Genomic DNA, 17,730 nt, shown 5'->3' on the forward strand with positions numbered 1-17,730 from the left:
AAGTGGGGGACAGATACCAGAATAGGCACGGAACATAGATTCTTCTACAAACCCAACAAAAAGGCAGGCATAGCTAGGACCCATACAGGTGCCCATAGCTACACCTTTAGTTTGGAGGAAGTGGGAGGAGCCAAACCTGCAGGTGCAGGAAATCCGAGCAACACACACAAAATGCTGGAGTTGCTCAGCAGGCCGGGCAGCATCTGTGGAAAGGAGTGAACAGTCGACGTTTCAGGCCGAGACCCTTCAGCAGGACAATGCAGAATAGTTTTACAGCTACAGTGCAGGCAAATAAGGTGCAAAATTATAACGGGGTGAATGGCCAGGTTAGGAACCCATGTTATTGTACGGGAACGACTGAATGGTCCATAGAGTGGAGGCTGGTTTCTGTGATGTGCTGAGCTGCAGCTGGAATTGATCCAAGAGACTGATGCTATTGTACTGTCTGGAAAAGTATCATGAGCTCCAACACATCAATATAGTTGTCCAAGTTCAAAAGACTGACAGACAACCAAGGTGCAAAACAAGACAAACTGCAAACACAAAAATGAATCTGTTGTACATGGTGACATACGTGTACATTGATAGTAAATTTATTATGAACTTTGAAAAACAAAACTAAATAATCACATAAATAGACAAAAGAACACTATTGAGAACATGAGTTGCAGAGTCTTTGAAAGTGAGTTGATAGGTTGTGGAATCGGTTGTGTTGAGGTGAGTGAAGTTAACCACGCCTCAGCAGTTCATGGTTGAAAGTGAATAGCAAGCGCCACTTAGAGTAGCAGTTAGCGTGACGCCATTCCAGCTCAGGGCACCGGAGTTTGTTCAATTCAGATTGCGTCTGTAGGGAATTTGTATCTTCTCCCCATTACCTCATGGGTTTCCTCCGGGTGGCTCTGGTTTCCTGCCAGAATCCAAAGATGTACCTGTTAGTAGGTTAATCAGTCATTGTAAAATTGTGTTACTAGGCTAGCATTAAATTGGTGGGTTGCTGGGTCGGAAGGGCCTGTTCCAGGCTGTTACACTAAACAGAACCTGGTGGCGTGTGACCTAAAGCTCCATTACGAAGCAAAGTTTGGACTGGGGTGCAGGAGCTGCAGGACAGTGAATAGGATGTGAGGGAGGCTGGAAAGATGGCAGAAACACAAGACAGGTAACAACTAGGGCTAAATAACTGAGGCTGCCGTTCGATGGGAGGCAATAAGCGGCATCTCATGGGTCCTTTGGAGGATGCTAACTGAAGCTCGGAAAATGTCAAGAAGGGTACACAGGAAATCTGTAGGATGATCTGAAAGGTCAGGTATAAGATAGCGGCACCGGGAACTTGGGTTCAATTCCCGCTGCTCTCTGTGCAGAGTTTGTATGTTCTCCCTGTGGCCACATGGGTTTCCCTCCAGGTGCTCTGGTTTCCTCCCACATTCCAAAAACATAAGAGTTACTAGGTTAATTGGTTACATGGGTGTTATTGGCACTGGAGGCTCGTTGGGCCTGTTACCATGCTAAATTAGACAAAAATAGAAGTAAAGTTGAATGCTAAAAATTGATGTTTTTAGCTTCCAACAGAAAGGTAAGTGAAACTGAAGAGTTGCAGACAGACAGTCAAGTGTTACAGGGAATCACTAAGTCACAGAGCTGTGGTTAAATACTACTGTCTGAAAATACATGGAACAAAGAGGAACTTAGAAAGAAAACTAAATTAGAGACTATTAAAGTGCAGTCAAGGTAATGTAAATCGCAATATAAACAATGGGGTGTTATGAACAGTTCATAGGACCTGAAATCAACTGCTCTACGGGTGGTCACAAAAGACTACAGAGGGTGGTGGATACAGCTCAGCACATCACAGGAACCAGCCTCCACTCAAGGACAGTTTCTGTCCCAGTTATCAGACGTTTAATTGGACCTCTTGTACAATTGATTTCACAACCTACCTCATTATGATCTTGCACTTTATCATCGACCTGCACAGCACTTTTTTTTCCTGTAACTGTTAGACTTTATCCTGCATTGTTAGTGTCTTACCTTATTCTAGCTCAAAGCACAGTGTAATGATTTGATCCGTATGAAGTGTGCAAGACAAGCTTTGCACTGTATCTTGGTACATGTGAATAATAAACCAAAAGCAACACTAATACATTAACTACCCCATGGACAGTCCCAGCCCGGCTGTGAAAGGAGGAAGGTTGAGCAAGGGACTGGAAACCCCACCCTGTAAAAACCCAGTGCTGCAGAAACGGAAATAGAAAATCCAAAGTCTTCACACCTGGGACAGGAAGGGGCTTTGCCAAGATGACACGAAGTTGTGTGATGACAGCAGGAGCCAACAGGGCCAATCAACCTTCTACAGGCCCAGGTCAGAGGACTGGTGAGCAGCTTGTCGGCACCCTATGCCCCAAGAGGGGGCAATGGGCTTGAGAAGAATAACAATACATTCCCATAGGCACATCCAACTGAAAGCCTCATTTAAAATCAACCAGACCCAGACACTGTTTAATGCTGTAGTTTCATCCTCACACAATATTACGAGCTCCAGCTTAATACGAGGGCCATAATTTTCAATACCGCATTATTCACGCTTTTGAGAATATAAATGCAAGAGGTTCTGCAGATGCTGGAAATCCAGAGCAACACACAGAAAATGCTGGAGGTACTCTGCAGGTCAGGCAGCATCTATGGAGATGTTTTGGGCCAAGACCCTTCATCAAGTCTGGAGAGGAAAGGGGGAAGAAGGTGGGGGGGAGGGAAAGGATTATAAGCTGGTCGATGAGACCAGGTGAGGGGGAAGATGGGGATGAGGGAAGGAGGATGAAGTGAGAAGTGAGATGGAAGAAGTAAAGGGCTGAAAGTGGATCCTAACAGGAGATGAGAGTGGACCATGGAGAAAGGGAAAGATGATAGGTCCTTGGGAGAAAGGGAAGGAGGAGGGGAGAATGTAAGCACTTAATTGAGACAACCAATGTTAGGAGTCCTACACAAAATAATGTCAACATCAGCAATAAAGTACGTGTGGAAATGCAAACTCCAGGAAAGTTTCATCATATCTGTAACAGTAATGTAACAATCAGCTATGGTTAGAGAAGTTACAGGAGTATTCTGAATAACTATTAAGAATCCACATCAAAACAAAAATCATTTCAATTATTTAAAATACCTCTTTATTAGAATTAACATATATAACATAAATACTGGTATTTTTCCAAGGAAAACTAGTCCTTGTACTGTGATACATTGTCTACATTAAGTGCCTACAAGTTCACAAAATCTAAAAATAGACAAAAATCTTTTTTTTTGCACATCTTCCATTTGAAAACAAATTTTCTGGAAGGTACTTATGAAATAATACTGAAGATATAAAACTGACTTCATATAAAAGACAGGCTCGTGTGCGCACCAGGTACAAAAATAAAGAGCAAAAGGTAGAGGTGAAGATGGTGCACAACATTCAGCTTGACAGTACAATGTCACTCATTTTAGAAATGGATTGAAGTTGAAAATGCTCCATCAGTTAGCACGCATTAATACTTTCATATGGCACTTCATAAAGTTGTATCTCAAAACCTTCATAAGAATTTAAATATCATATACACTATAAATATTTCAGCTCCAGCCCATTAATTAACACTTCATTTTTTTTACCTTTCAAGGATAATTAAAATAATAAATTCCAGCTTATTTTATACATTTAAATGATTGTCATACTATAGCCATGGCTCTGAGCAAAAGTAGAGAGCAATTCTGTTACTCAAAGAGAGGGACGCTTTCTGATAAACTTGGAAAAATTCATTTAAAATGAAGCAAGAATCTGGAAATTTGCTAGATCCTGCATTTGTGTGCTGTTATAGATATATAATGGCCTTAAAATACAGCAAAAAAATATTTTCACACCTTCAAAACTCACTACTTGAGTAAAAATTGTAATTCTTAAAGGGGAAGGAAAGTTACATATTCAAAATTTTCTATATATATATATTTAATATCTCCCACCCTCCCTGCATTCCTTCCCCTTTAACTGAAAAAGCAACCATTTAAAATACATTTTCTGCAATGTACAAATATCAATTAAAACTTTTAAAAAGGCAACACTGGTGAATTACTGTGCAAAACTCTCCTTCATTACAAGTCTTCTTAAACTTCAATATATTTCATTTCAAATATTTGCAGAAAATGTATTCCATTCTAATCAAATTTCATGGTTTAATTTATTTTCTTTTTTTGGTATCACTTAAAGGAGCATGAACAAATCTTTTTTCTTAAGAAGAAGCACCTAAATCTTATTTCAAATAAAACTTGATTTTGTACAAAATCCTTAGATGGATTGAATTAATGTCATATATAAATCAGCCACAATGGAATGGCAGAGCAGACTTAATGGGACAAATGGCCCAATTCTGCTCCAATGTCTTAAAGTCTTATGGTCTAATAGTGAGATTTTGCAAGAAAACAGAAAACCGAAATGCTCTCAATGAAAGAGTGTACGGGAAAGTGCACAAAAGAGGATGTTGTCAGGAATAGGTGGCCCGAGTTTAGAAGGAATGATTTGGTTCTGTGTGGCTGACAGTTGAATTGATTTGCTACAAATGCACTGCAATTTGCATGAAGATTACTTTAGCTGCCTCACATCAGGAGAAAACAATGGAACCATGTGAGGTGTAGTTTTACGTAAGAAGTTTAAAAGCTGTGTATGACTTCCTCCAAATTTTGTGAACTCTAGAAAAGGGCGGGCACCGCAGTAAACCTGAATTTGCATTTTGAAGTTTCATAACTTATTGCTATGCAGATAAATCAGGAAACTGATAAACTCAAAAGATTCTACAGATGCTGGAAATCTACAGCAACACACACACAATGCAGGAGGAACTCAGTAGATCAGGGGGCATCTATAGAGGGGAATAAACAGTTGAAATTTTGAGCCATGACCCTTCATCCGGACACACTAGTGATCTGTTGAGCTGTTAATGTTGATTTTTAATTAAATAATTTAAGTGATTTGCTTTCATTAAGGGATATTTGGGTGAAAATATTGACATAGTGCCTACTGACATTTCACAGAAGTTCACATTTAATCACGGTAAACCAGAGTAGTTATTACATTCCAATACAGTTAAACTCCAATAATCTGGCATGTGGGGACCTCGGTGGCACCAGACTGACAGATTTTCTGGACTAGTGGAAATCATTTTAACCATTTTTAAGACATTACAGAGAAGGATAAATTTTCTAATGGACCAGTTAAGTTGGAGGGCAGCAGGGGGAAGCATGAGCAGGACTGAAGAGAGCTTGGGAACTGTGGCCTCTGAGAGTGTGGACATCATGATTCCATTGAGGGCAAGGGAATGTGAGAACTAGGGCAGCAGTGTAATAAAGGTAACTCTGGTATGTTGAAGGGCTCATGGAAACCAGGGTCTCTGTGGTTGGGAAAGGAGAATGGAATCTGGGGCCCCAGTGAGAGAGAAGGGAGCAGAGGCCTCAGTGAGTGCACCTGGTGATTCTCAATAATGACAGACATTACTGGGGTAATGCTTGAACCATCAGGGTTTCAATACCAAGATTATAAGAGTCTTACCCGATTTAGGACATTTTGAAACTCTACAATGGGAAGGATTAATACTAAATTTCTGAAGTATTATTTTGGTCATATTTGGGAGTTATGTGCAGACTCAAAGTATGATAGCTGCACATTGCATAGATTATCAAAACCAATCATGGGTATGGAATGGAATTGGCTTCTGATAATTTTACACGAGGTGCTCAAGCTGTTAGATGTAGGATTTGGGAAAGGTTGGGTTACATTGCCTGAACATACTCGAATTTCTGTCTTTTGTGAAACCCACCAGAGTCTGTAGAGTGCGTGAAACTTTCTGGTCCTCAGAACAACCTTTAAATCAAGGATTCCCAGCCTGCGGTCTGGTCCACAGACCCCAAGGGGTCCTTGGCTTAAAAAAAAGGTTGGGAACCTCTGCTTTAAAAGCACAGAGAGATATGAAACACAATTAACACTGCTCCTATGAATATAATTCATAGAAAATATGATCAGTTTTGAAGATAGTTAGATGGGTTTGATATTCCTAACCTTAATTCTTAATAACTACATTAGATAGTGGTGTTTTCGCAACTTCATTGTAGTGCTTTCAAGTCCACTGCTGTGACTACACACTAGGGAAATGGTAATTATACTTTCTATCTGTTTCAAATAAAAATTAAATTATTTCATCATGTTGTAAATAATTAAAAGATAGCCTAAGCACAGTTATCTGTAGTAAACAGAAAGGTATTAACATTGTTACGCAATTCAAAGCTGTAGTGCAATTGTACTTTGTGTTTAAACGTATTGTTATGGTTGAAGATTCTGAGGATTATGGCTAGGGATTGGAGCATTGCTTACAATTCCTGTCTGTAATTTAGAACACTTCTCTGGAAAGAGAACATCCAGGAAAGAACTTGAATTAATGTAGCACTTTATACATGCTTAAGTCAATTTAAAGCACTCTCCAGGTAGTGAAAATATTTTACAAATGTTACTACTGTTACTAATGGAAGAAAAAGTTGTGAGTTACATCAAGGGATGGACGGGCAAGAACTCTTGAGGAACTTATTAGAACCTCTAAGATTAAAGACAAATGGAAGATTATGATTGCCCATGTCATACGACATGGCACTTAATGATAATGACTGCTGTCATACTGGTGAATGATGTGGTAAGTTGCACTTTGTTTAGTGAACAGTAATGATATAAATAGCCAGATAGTTTTTCCGTCTGTATTGGTTTAGGGAAAAAAAGTTGATCAGAATCATGAGGAACTAAATTAGTTTGCTTTTAGTACGTATTTGATGCTGTACTCACTGGAGCTTAGAAGAATGAAACCTGTCAAATACTGAAAGGGCTAGACAGAGTGGATGTGGAGACAATGTTTCCTATGGTGGGTGAGTCTACGATGAGAAGTCACAGCCTCAGAATGTCCATTTAGGGCTGAGACGAGGAGGAATTTCTTTAGCCAGATAATGAATCTGTGGAATTCATTGTCACAGACAGGCGTGGAGGCCAAGTCATTGAGTATATTTAAAACAGAGGTCCATAGGCTCTCAATTACTACTTACTAATAAGGGTGTCAAAGGTTACAGGGAGAAGGCAGGAGAATGCAGTTGAGTGGGATAGTAAATCAGCCATGATGGAATGGTGGAACAGACTCGATGGGCCAAATGGCCTAATTCTGAAACTATGTCTTTTGGAATAGTGCCAATTTATTTCTTACATTAACTTCAACAAAAATGTTCAAATTTTAAGTCCTTTTTTGCAAGACAACACTAACATTTTTTTAGTGCTGCAACTATATCAATGCGCCTGGATTCTGAACTCATGTCCTGACGAGGAAGCAAGTGAGATAGTTATTTGGGTTGCATTTTACTTCATTTATCACAGCACATCACACGAACCCTTACGGCCTACTCTGCTCACAATGACCTGGGGCATATTGAGTCAAGGAAGTAACAGCTCTTAAAAATCAATCCACATTGTAAGGATTTTGTCCAAATTAAACGCAAGGTAAAAATGGCACCAGTTAAAGATCGGAACTCATCGGTAGTGTTCTATTTCATATGAGTTTTGCTATTTCAGGGATCAGGTGGCGATGACTATGAGGATATACATACACAGTCATTAATAATAAACTTGTTCATGCTCTTTACAATAAAAGTGCTACCATTTCCTTCAAACATAACTTCGCTTGTAATACTGATTAGGATGTAAACTCTTTAGTACAATGATAATAAACATATATATATTTCTAGGAAAAACTACATAAAGTTAAAGAGAGCACAAAATTACTGAGTTGTGGTTGAGTGACGACAGGTAGTGTTGAAAACACTGAACTTACACAGAGCCCACGTCAGTGAAGAATTAACGGAATTAGCTACTGAAACAAAGAGTAGTCAGATTGATGTCAAATTTCTTAAATTCCATTAATGGTTTATCTGCCAAAAGTTAGCAATTTGGTTCCAAAGAATTCTGCTTTAATAGATGTTCTACTCTCCATTGACCCTAAATAAACTTCCACCCAAGCCACAATTTTTTTAACCTTCTTGTGAGTCAAAAATGAAATTTATCCTTTCTATCCTGGCAATAAAAGTATAATGCACACCCAGAGTAACAGACACAAAATGTTGGAGGAACTCAGGAGGTCAGGCAGCATCTAAGGGGGAGGGATAAACAGTCACGAAGCATCTCGGCTCAAAACGTTAACTTGTTTATTCCCCTCCATAGATGCTGCTTGACCTGCTGAGCATCTGCAGAATCTCCTGTTTATGATTTGCACAACCTGAATCTGTTCCAATTTATTACATGTACTTAAACTCGTCCCTCTGCACTTTCCTTACAATCCAACAAATATTTTTCTTTAAATGTTTATCCGTTTCCCATTTAAATATTAATCCATCTGCTTTTCAGCAGCATATTTCAGATTACTATAACTCCTTATTCTAGATGCAGATAGCCAGATTTGTCTATAGATTGTAGAAGCACACTTAGAAACAGAATTATTCATTCAATCATTATTTATTTCAAAGTCAAGATTTAAAAGAAATCTTTATAACTACACAGATAGAAGAGATTCTGCAGATGTTAGAAATCTTGAGCAGCACACACAACATGCTGGAGGAACTCAGGTGAGGCAGCATTAATGGAGGGAAATGAACGGTTGATATTTTGGGCCGAGATCCTTCTTCAGCCTTGATGACGGGTCTCAGCCTGAAACTTCAACTGTTCATTTTCCCTCCATAGTTGCTGCCTGACCTGCTGAATTCCTCGAGCATTTTGTGTGGTTGAAGGCTATGTGCAGCATTTATGAAATTCATTGGGAACTTCGAGTTTTGAATAATAAATACAAAAGGAAAGTGGACGTGTATTTTGAAAGCTGAAAAGTAATGTCTTTTAAAAGAGATAGGGTAGACCAAAGAGACAGTCGGACAAACAGTAGCGGTGACCTAATGGCACAGCAAAATTGATAGTTTAAAACAAAATAGCTAATATGAAGATTTAAGGAAAACTCCAACAATCTGACACCCAAATAAATTTACTTTGAACCCTCAGGACTTTGGAGATTTTTTGGAGGACCGGATATCACAATTGATTTAACCTAGTTCTACTTCCTGAGGAAAGGTTAATTCCCTATTAGAAAAGTTTCACAAAATACCCAAATTCATTTTTTTTTAAGTATAAGAACTTTTCCAGTGTTCATGGAGATTTTAAAGGAAGTACGAGATACACACATGGGGAACAACCAGGAGAGCCTGATGCCGAACCATCGGAATTTCTAAACAAGAGACTCTAAAAAACGCAGTTTTAGAGTTTTATAACGATTAAACATGATACAGGAGGAACACCAGCTAAAGCAATTATAGCACGAGGATCAATACGATAAGGCCAAGAGAAGGATATTAAAATTAACAGTAAAAAACAATTTTCAAGAAAAACTCATAGTAAAGGCAGTGAATGCTGAATGCAATCAATTGAAAGAAAGTGGAAAGCAGCCAGTAAAATGGAATTAATACTGTGAAGAAGTTTTGATGATTTAAATACAAATTCAAAACAAAAAAAGTAAAATAAATAGGTTGAAGTCAAATAAAGAAGGTAGCTTATAAGTGGAGTTCTGTACAGAACATACATTGGATTGTACTGCATTGGAAGAGGTTACCATAGAGCATGTGGTATCCTTGTACATTAACTGATTAGTAATATGGCTTATTCCAGGAGAATTAATCATATTTGTTTTGAAAGAAATTCTGGTAATGGTCAAAATATATGATGGAAAAGTATATTTTTTTACTTGGTGGAATAAAATTAAATATTTTTAAAATTTTTTTTTCCAATTTATGTGACCTTTAACAAAGTGTTGAGAATAGGGAACTCTGAAGTAGAAACCAGTAACAGATGTAAAGAATAGACAAGACAGCAGGCAGGATAGCAGGAAGTTCATGTGAAGTTTAAACACGACGCAGACCGGTTAGCCCACATGGTCAGTTTCTATGCTGTATATTCTACGTAACTGTGGGTCTGAAAGTATAAACTACACACAGTGGCCACTTTATTAGTTACATCAGTACACCTGCTCATTACTGCAAAAATCTAATCAGCCAATCATGTGGCAGCAACTCAATGCAGACATGGTGAAGAGGTTCAGTTGTTGTACAGATCAAACATCAGAATGGGGAAGAAAAGTGATCTAAGTGACTTTGACCGTGGAATGATTGTTGGTGCCAGACGCAGTGGTTTGAGTATCTCAAACTGCTGATCTCCTGGGATTTTCACACACAACAGTGTCTAGAGTTTCCAGACAGTGGTGCAAAAAACAAAAAAAATCCAGTGAGTGGCAGTTCTGTGGCCAAAAACACCTTGTCAATGAGAAAGGTTAGAGAAGAATGGCCAGACTGGTTCAGGCTGACAGGAAGGCGACAGAAACCGAAATAACAATGTCTATTACAACAGAACACCATCTCTGAACACACAACACATTGAACCTTGAAGTGCATGGGCTACAGCAGCAGAAGACCAAACCAGGTTCCACTTCTGTACCTAATAAAGTAGCCACTGAGTGTACCTCCGTTAAAGTTTCAATGTGCTTGACAGATCTGCTGGTAGAATTGATAAATTAGTAAAGGTAGTGAGCTCGGTTATTTCTTACTTTAGGCCCAATTCCCTGTTGCACTCTGCACTTGCAAATTGCTGTACACTAAGATGCAAATTCTTTCAAACTTCTCACAAAAATAAACACATTAAAATTATTAGCTATCTTGAACAGCTTTCATTTTAAATACAATAGACACACCCTTCATTAAAAGGTTTGTATAAAGATATATTTTGGACTACTACTTAAAAAGTACTGAAGTTTAAGCTTTGTGTATCTCATTGGCTTTCTTTTTTTTTTACCTCTTTTGTTTCTATGTTGAGATTTGTAGCTCAGTCATTAAAGTACACCTTCTGGTTGTAGTTCAAAGGCAAAGTGAATGTAGCCTTGCTCGGGTAGGAAAACAACTGGAATTATAATAACCCCGACAAAGCAACAATTAGGTTTAGTAAAAGTGCAGCTGAGGAGAGGATTGTCACTGCAGTGTCAGACGAGTCTGTTGACGAAACTTGCACCTGTGAGGTAGTGAGTGCTGACAGCGGGACGTGGGCCATTAGAGCTGGACTGGCAGATTGGATCAGAGAGTCTATCTTTTCAGCCTCTTTATTGCAAGCTTCAATCTGCAATTCAAAACCAACGCAGTTAGAAGTATCTCAAAGCTCAAAGTAAATTTATTATCAAAGTACATATACTGTATATCACTTTACACAACCCTGAGATTCATTTTCTTGCAGGCATTTGCACTAAATACAAGGAAACAAAAATAATAATAATAGATTAGCAATAAATATTGAGAGCATGTGATGAAGAGTCCTTGAAAGAGATTCCATAGGTTGTGGGAAGATTTCAGTGGTGGGGTGAAAGAAGTTATCCCCTTTGGTTCAAGAACCTGATGGTTGGGGGCTACTAACTGTTCCTGAACTTGATGGTGTGGGTCCTGAGGCTCTTTGATGATGGATGCTGCTTTCTTGTGACAGCACTCCATATAGATCTGCTCAAGAGTGGGGGAGGGCTTTAATCATGATGGACAGGGCTTAGTGGGAATAGTTTAAAAATCCTCAAGCAGATCTTATGGAAGAGTTTGGATCACAATAAAAGTGAATGGAATTTATACTTTACTTTATTGTCGTCAAACAATTGATACTAGAGCGTACAATCATCACAGCGATATTTGATTCTGCGCTTAGCGCTCCCTGGAGTACAAATCGATAGTAAATATTAAAAATTTAAATTATCAATCATAAATAGAAAAGGGAAAATAAGGTAGTGCAAAAAACCGAGAGGCAGGTCCGGATATTTAGAGGGTACGGCCCAGATCCGGGTCAGGATCCGTTCAGCAGTCTTATTCACAGTTGGAAAGAAGCTGTTCCCAAATCTGACAAAAACTCACATTTGCCCTACAATATAATCTGTAACATGGACGACTGGATTCAGGCGAGTGAAATTTTGTTTCAATAAACATGAATACCGTGGATTCCAATTAATCAAGGCAGCCACTTATTTGGGACAACTCGTAAAAAATTTTTTAAAAATTGAGAAAATCAACGGGATTCCTTTAATTTATTTGGGACACTATGCTGCTTAATTGGGGCAAGAGACTTGCCACATAGTTTCTAACTAGCGTCAGTCATGCACACTCGTGTGGCCATTAGATGCTACACCATGCTTAGAGTGAACAGTTTTTACATAGCATCAGTTACATAGCACCACTGTAAACAAATTGTCAACCAGCAGCCTTTATAAACCTACTAATTCCCACATCTTGACGAGACCTCTTCCACCCCGTCTCCAGTAAAAATGCTATTCCCTTTTCCCAGTTCCTTTGTCTCCACCGCATCTGTTCCCAGGATGTGGCTTCCTTTCCAAAACATCACAGATGTCTTCCTTCTTAAAAGGTTGGGGTTTTGTTTCCTCCACCGTTGATGGTGCCCTCACTTGCATCTCCTCCATTTCCTGAACATCCGCGCTCACCCATCTTCCTGTTGTCTTAACAAGGATCGAGTTCCTCTTGTCCTTACCTGCCACCCCATAAACCTCTGCATCAAACACATATCCTCTGTAATTTCTGCATACTCCAAAGGGATCCTGCCACTATACATACCTTTATCTCCCATTTTCCATGGGGATCACTCCCTCCTCGATTCCCTTGTCCATTCATCCCTCCCACTGATCTCCCTCCTGGCACGTCTCTGCAAGCTACCTAAGTGCTCCACCTGCCCACACCTCCTCCCTCACCTCCACTTAGGGCTCCAAACAGTCCTTCCAGGTGAGGCAACACTTCACCTGCAAATCTGCTGGGGTTGTCTATTGTGTCCTGTGCTCCCGATGTGTCCTCCTCTACATTGGTGAGACCTGTCATAAATTGGGGGATAGCTTCATCAAGCAACTCTGTTCCATCTGCCTAAAGCATAATTTCTCAGTGGCCAAACATTTTAATTCCAAGCCCCATTCCGACATGTCAGTGCATGGCCCTTTGGGTCAAGATAAGGCCACCCTCGGGGTGGAGGAGAAGCACCTTATATTTTGCTTGCATAGCCTCCAACACGATGGCATTAATCCAGTAAAAAAATCCTTCCCTTCACCTCTCCTCTTTTTCTATTCCCCACTCTGGCCTTTTATTTCTTCTCATCTGCTGACCACCTCCCCTTGAGTCCCCTTCTCCTTCCCTTTCTCCTATGGTCCACTCTCCTCTCCTATCAGATTCCTTCTTCTCCTGACCTCTACCTCCAAAATCCCGCTTCCAATAAATGGAAGTTGTTTCCACCTAGTGTCAGGGAATCCTAGTGGCTCATAGATCCCTTTCAATATATATCCTTAAGCAATCAATGTGTATTTTAATGTAAAATAAATCTCAGCACTGTTTCTATACTCCTACTTTTGTGGCTAGATAGCTAAGGCAAGTCTTCCTCACATTCCAGGTGCAGCTACCCTTAATGTTGGGATCTTAAAACAAATGATACACTTGTTTCAGAATGAGGGTCAACGTCATCGTGCATCCAACGTATATGATCTCAATTGACAAAGCAAAACACCACCAACATCTTTCCAGCCGATCAAACCTAGCCATAGCGTTTGGTTTCTGCCCTGCATTCACTTTTCTAGACATACAGCAATGTACTCTTTTAAAATCATGTCACATTATTTTTCCATTAGATTTATTGATAAGAGTCCTTTTCAATCAAAGTGTACTACTTTTCCTTAATTACTGTAAATAGGTGGCATGGTGTAATAGGTTTCATGGCAGCATAGTGGTTAATGTAACACTTTACAGCACTGACAATCCAGGTTCAATTCCCATCACTATCTGTAAAGAACGTAAACATCACCGAAGACAGTCACAAGTTTCTACAGAAGCACCTTGGAGGGTATTCCAACTGGCTACATCACCGTCTGGTATGGAGGGACCATCGCACATCATCAAGAAAAGCTGCAGAAAGTTGTAAACCCAGCCAGCTCCATCTTCCCCAATACTGAGGACACCTTCAAAAGGTGTGTCCAAAGACACACTTCATCAGTACTTTTCCCCTCTCTTTTGGCACTTATTTAATATAATTTTTATATATACTTATTGTAATTTATAGTTTTTACTACTATGTATTGCATTGCACTGCTGCCGCAAAACAACAAATTTCACAACTTCTCAAAGTTCAAAGCAACTTGCTGGAAGGGATGGAATGGCCTATTCCGCACTGCGTCTCTATATAAAATAATAAGTAGTTTTTGTCTGGTTAGCCCATGAAAACCTGTCCAGCTCTGTCAAATCCCTCTCAACCAGCACACAAGATGCTGGAGGAGCTCAGCAGGCCAGGGAGCGTCTATGGAAAAGAGTAAACAGTTGACGTTTCGGGCCGAGTCCTTTCATCAGGACTCTCAACCATCTGTGCTCCAAGGAGAATGGCGTCAGCTACTGCATTCTTACTTTGCAACTGGAATCGTAAATTTTAGTAAATTAAGGCTTTTTCAGGACATTGAAGGAAACTCCATTGATCTATTCGAAATAGTGCTGTGGAATCTTACATCCACTCAAGAAAGCAGATTTAGTCTTAGCTTTCTTGTCTGAGAGAAGCTACCACTGAGAGTGCAGCACACTCTTAAGGCTGCCATAGAGTAGCAGCCTAGACCATGTGTGTCAGAAGGGCACAACTGGCAGCTCAATGTTCCAGTATGCCTGCTGCAGGTGTGATAGAAGTGCAGGTAAGGGAAGAGGGGTAGTTGCCTTTCTGATGAGGGATGGCATAACAGCGTGTAGGAGATTGAGTGGTATGAAATCATACTGGGTCTTTTCTCCAGGAAAGGTGACTAAAAGCTAGAGGGCAAAGGTTTAAGATGGGAAGTGAGACGTTTGAAATCTTCCATCATTAAGAACACTCCCCATGCTGGACATGCCTTCTTCTCATTACTAACATCAAGGAGGGGGTACACGGGCCTGAAGACCTACACTCAACATATTAGGAATGGCTTCTTCTCTTCAAGAATCAGATTTCTGAACAGTCTACAAACACACAAACATTATCCGTCATCAGATTTCTGAACAGTTCATGAAACCATGAACACTACTTCACTATTCCTCTTTTGCACTATTTAATTTTTACTGTAATTATGTTTTGCACTGTGCTGCTGCCACACACAATAAATATCAGTGAAGATAAAACTTGATTCAGAATCTTCTTCATGCAGAAGGTGGTGCATATTATAGACTGGTTAGCCTAACATCGGTGGTGGGGAAACTGCTGGAGTCAGTTATCAAAGATGTGATAACAGCACATTTGGAAAGCGGTGAAATCATCGGACAAAGTCAGCATGGATTTATGAAAGGAAAATCATGTCTGACGAATCTCATAGAATTTTTTGAGGATGTAACTAGTAGAGTGGATAGGGGAGAACCAGTGGATGTGGTATATTTGGATTTTCAAAAGGCTTTTGACAAGGTCCCACACAGGAGATTAGTATACAAACTTAAAGCACACGGTATTGGGGGTAAGGTATTGATGTGGATGGAGAATTGGTTGGCAGACAGGAAGCAAAGAATGGGAATAAACGGGACCTTTTCAGAATGGCAGGCAGTGACTACTGGGGTACCGCAAGGCTCAGTGCTGGGACCCCAGTTGTTTACAATATATATTAATGACTTGGATGAGGGAATTAAATGCAGCATCTCCAAGTTTGCGGATGACACGAAGCTGGGTGGCAGTGTTAGCTGTGAGGAGGATGCTAAGAGGATGCAGAGTGACTTGGATAGGTTGGGTGAGTGGGCAAATTCATGGCAGATGCAATTTAATGTGGATAAATGTGAAGTTATCCAGTTTGGTGGCAAAAATAGGAAAACAGGTTATTATCTGAATGGTGGCAAAAATAGGAAAACAGGTTATTATTTGAATGGTGGCCGATTAGGAAAAGGGGAGGTGCAACGAGACCTGGGTGTCATTATACACCAGTCATTGAAAGTGGGCATCCAGGTAGAGCAGGCGGTGAAAAAGGCGAATGGTATGCTGGCATTTATAGCAAGAGGATTCGAGTACAGGAGCAGGGAGGTACTACTGCAGTTGTACAAGGCCTTGGTGAGACCACACCTAGAGTATTGTGTGCAGTTTTGGTCCCCTAATCTGAGGAAAGACATCTTTGCCATAGAGGGAGTACAAAGAAGGTTCACCAGATTGATACCTGGGACGGCAGGACTTTCATATGAAGAAAGACTGGATGAACTGGGCTTGTACTTGTTGGAATTTAGAAGATTGAGGGGGGATCTGAATGAAACGTATAAAATCCTAAAGGGATTGGACAGGCTAGATGCAGGAAGATTGTTCCCGATGTTGGGGAAGTCCAGAACAAGGGGTCACAATTTGAGGATAGAGGGGAAGCCTTTTAGGACCGAGATTAGGAAAAACTTCTTCACACAGAGAGTGGTGAATCTGTGGAATTCTCTGCCACAGGAAACAGTTGAGGCCAGTTCATTGGCTATATTTAAGAGGGAGTTAGATATGGCCCTTGTGGCTACGGGGATCAGGGGGTATGGAGGGAAGGCTAGGGCGGGGTTCTGAGTTGGATGATCAGCCATGATCATAATAAATGGCGGTGCAGGCTCAAAGGGCCGAATGGCCTACTCCTGCACCTATTTTCTACGTTTTTCTATATGTGAAGTGAGCAGCCGGAGAAGGTGGTTGAGACAGGACCCATAACAACATACAGAAGACATGTGGATAAGTATACAGATAGGAAGGATACAGAGCAGGGATTCCCAACCCTTTTTTAATGTCATGGACCCCTACCATTAACCACAGGGTCTGTGCCCTGCAGGTTGGGAGCACCTGATAAGTAGGGATGTGCACTAAACATGGGTGAATGGGATAGCTCTCAGGGCATCATGGTTGGTAAGGACCAGTTGGCCCAGAGGACCTGTTTCCAGGCCGTATGACTCCGTGACTGCATGACTCACGTCTCTGGACTGGGGCCTGAATCTACACCTTTATGATTCAGAAGCGTCTTTGGCTACAAACTGAGCCTTGGCTGCAATTTCCCCAAATCTCTCATTTTTGAATGCTCTATATCCACTATGAGCCCTCTTTTAATACAAATATTTACCCTTGTCCTCTTAGCCTTCCTGACTGGTTATTTTGTATACTTTCTTTTAAAATCTGTATTTGGTTAATGACCAGAATATTGGCCAAGGATAATATTACAATTTTACAGAGAAAACATTTCCAGATTCAATCTATTTGGGTAGATTTAGTATCCTTTGACCAAATAGGGCTGTGGAGACATGGTGCTGTATATTCAAGAGAGATTTTTAAATCTGAAGGGAATCAGATTGACCAAGTTATTGCAATGCCAGGGAACGAAGGTAAAAGACTGGCCAGACTTTCACTGAAAATGATTACAGCATTTGGGGATCGATTCCTATCAATATCTACAAGTTTGTAGGTTTCCCCTGACACCTACAGTTGCTCTAGTTTCCTCCCACATTCCAAAGGTGTATGGGTGAGGGTTAGTAAGTAGCAGGCATGCTACGTTGGCACTTGTGGGCTGCCCCTAGCACAATCCTCCGACTGTGTTGGTTATTTCAGTGTGTGTTTCAATGTAAACGTCACCAAGAAAGCTAAAGCAAGCTAAAACT

At 40.3% G+C, this 17,730-nt stretch overlaps 1 protein-coding gene across 11 annotated transcripts in view; it reads right to left on the bottom strand.

Annotated features, from left to right (window-relative positions):
• Positions 1 to 3,159: 3,159 nt before the first annotated feature.
• Positions 3,160 to 17,730, bottom strand: part of reck (reversion-inducing-cysteine-rich protein with kazal motifs) — a 206,482-nt gene continuing 191,911 nt past the window's right edge. For all 11 annotated transcript variants that reach the window (XM_063067016.1, XM_063066939.1, XM_063067008.1 and 8 more), the window contains one exon: positions 3,160 to 11,239. In XM_063067016.1, the coding sequence (XP_062923086.1) occupies positions 11,033 to 11,239 (207 nt within the window). In that variant the 3' untranslated portion in view covers positions 3,160 to 11,032. The remainder of the gene's footprint in view (positions 11,240 to 17,730) is intronic.

This window comes from Mobula hypostoma, chromosome 1 (genome assembly GCF_963921235.1).
Source record: "Mobula hypostoma chromosome 1, sMobHyp1.1, whole genome shotgun sequence".
Classification (NCBI taxonomy): domain Eukaryota; kingdom Metazoa; phylum Chordata; class Chondrichthyes; order Myliobatiformes; family Myliobatidae; genus Mobula; species Mobula hypostoma.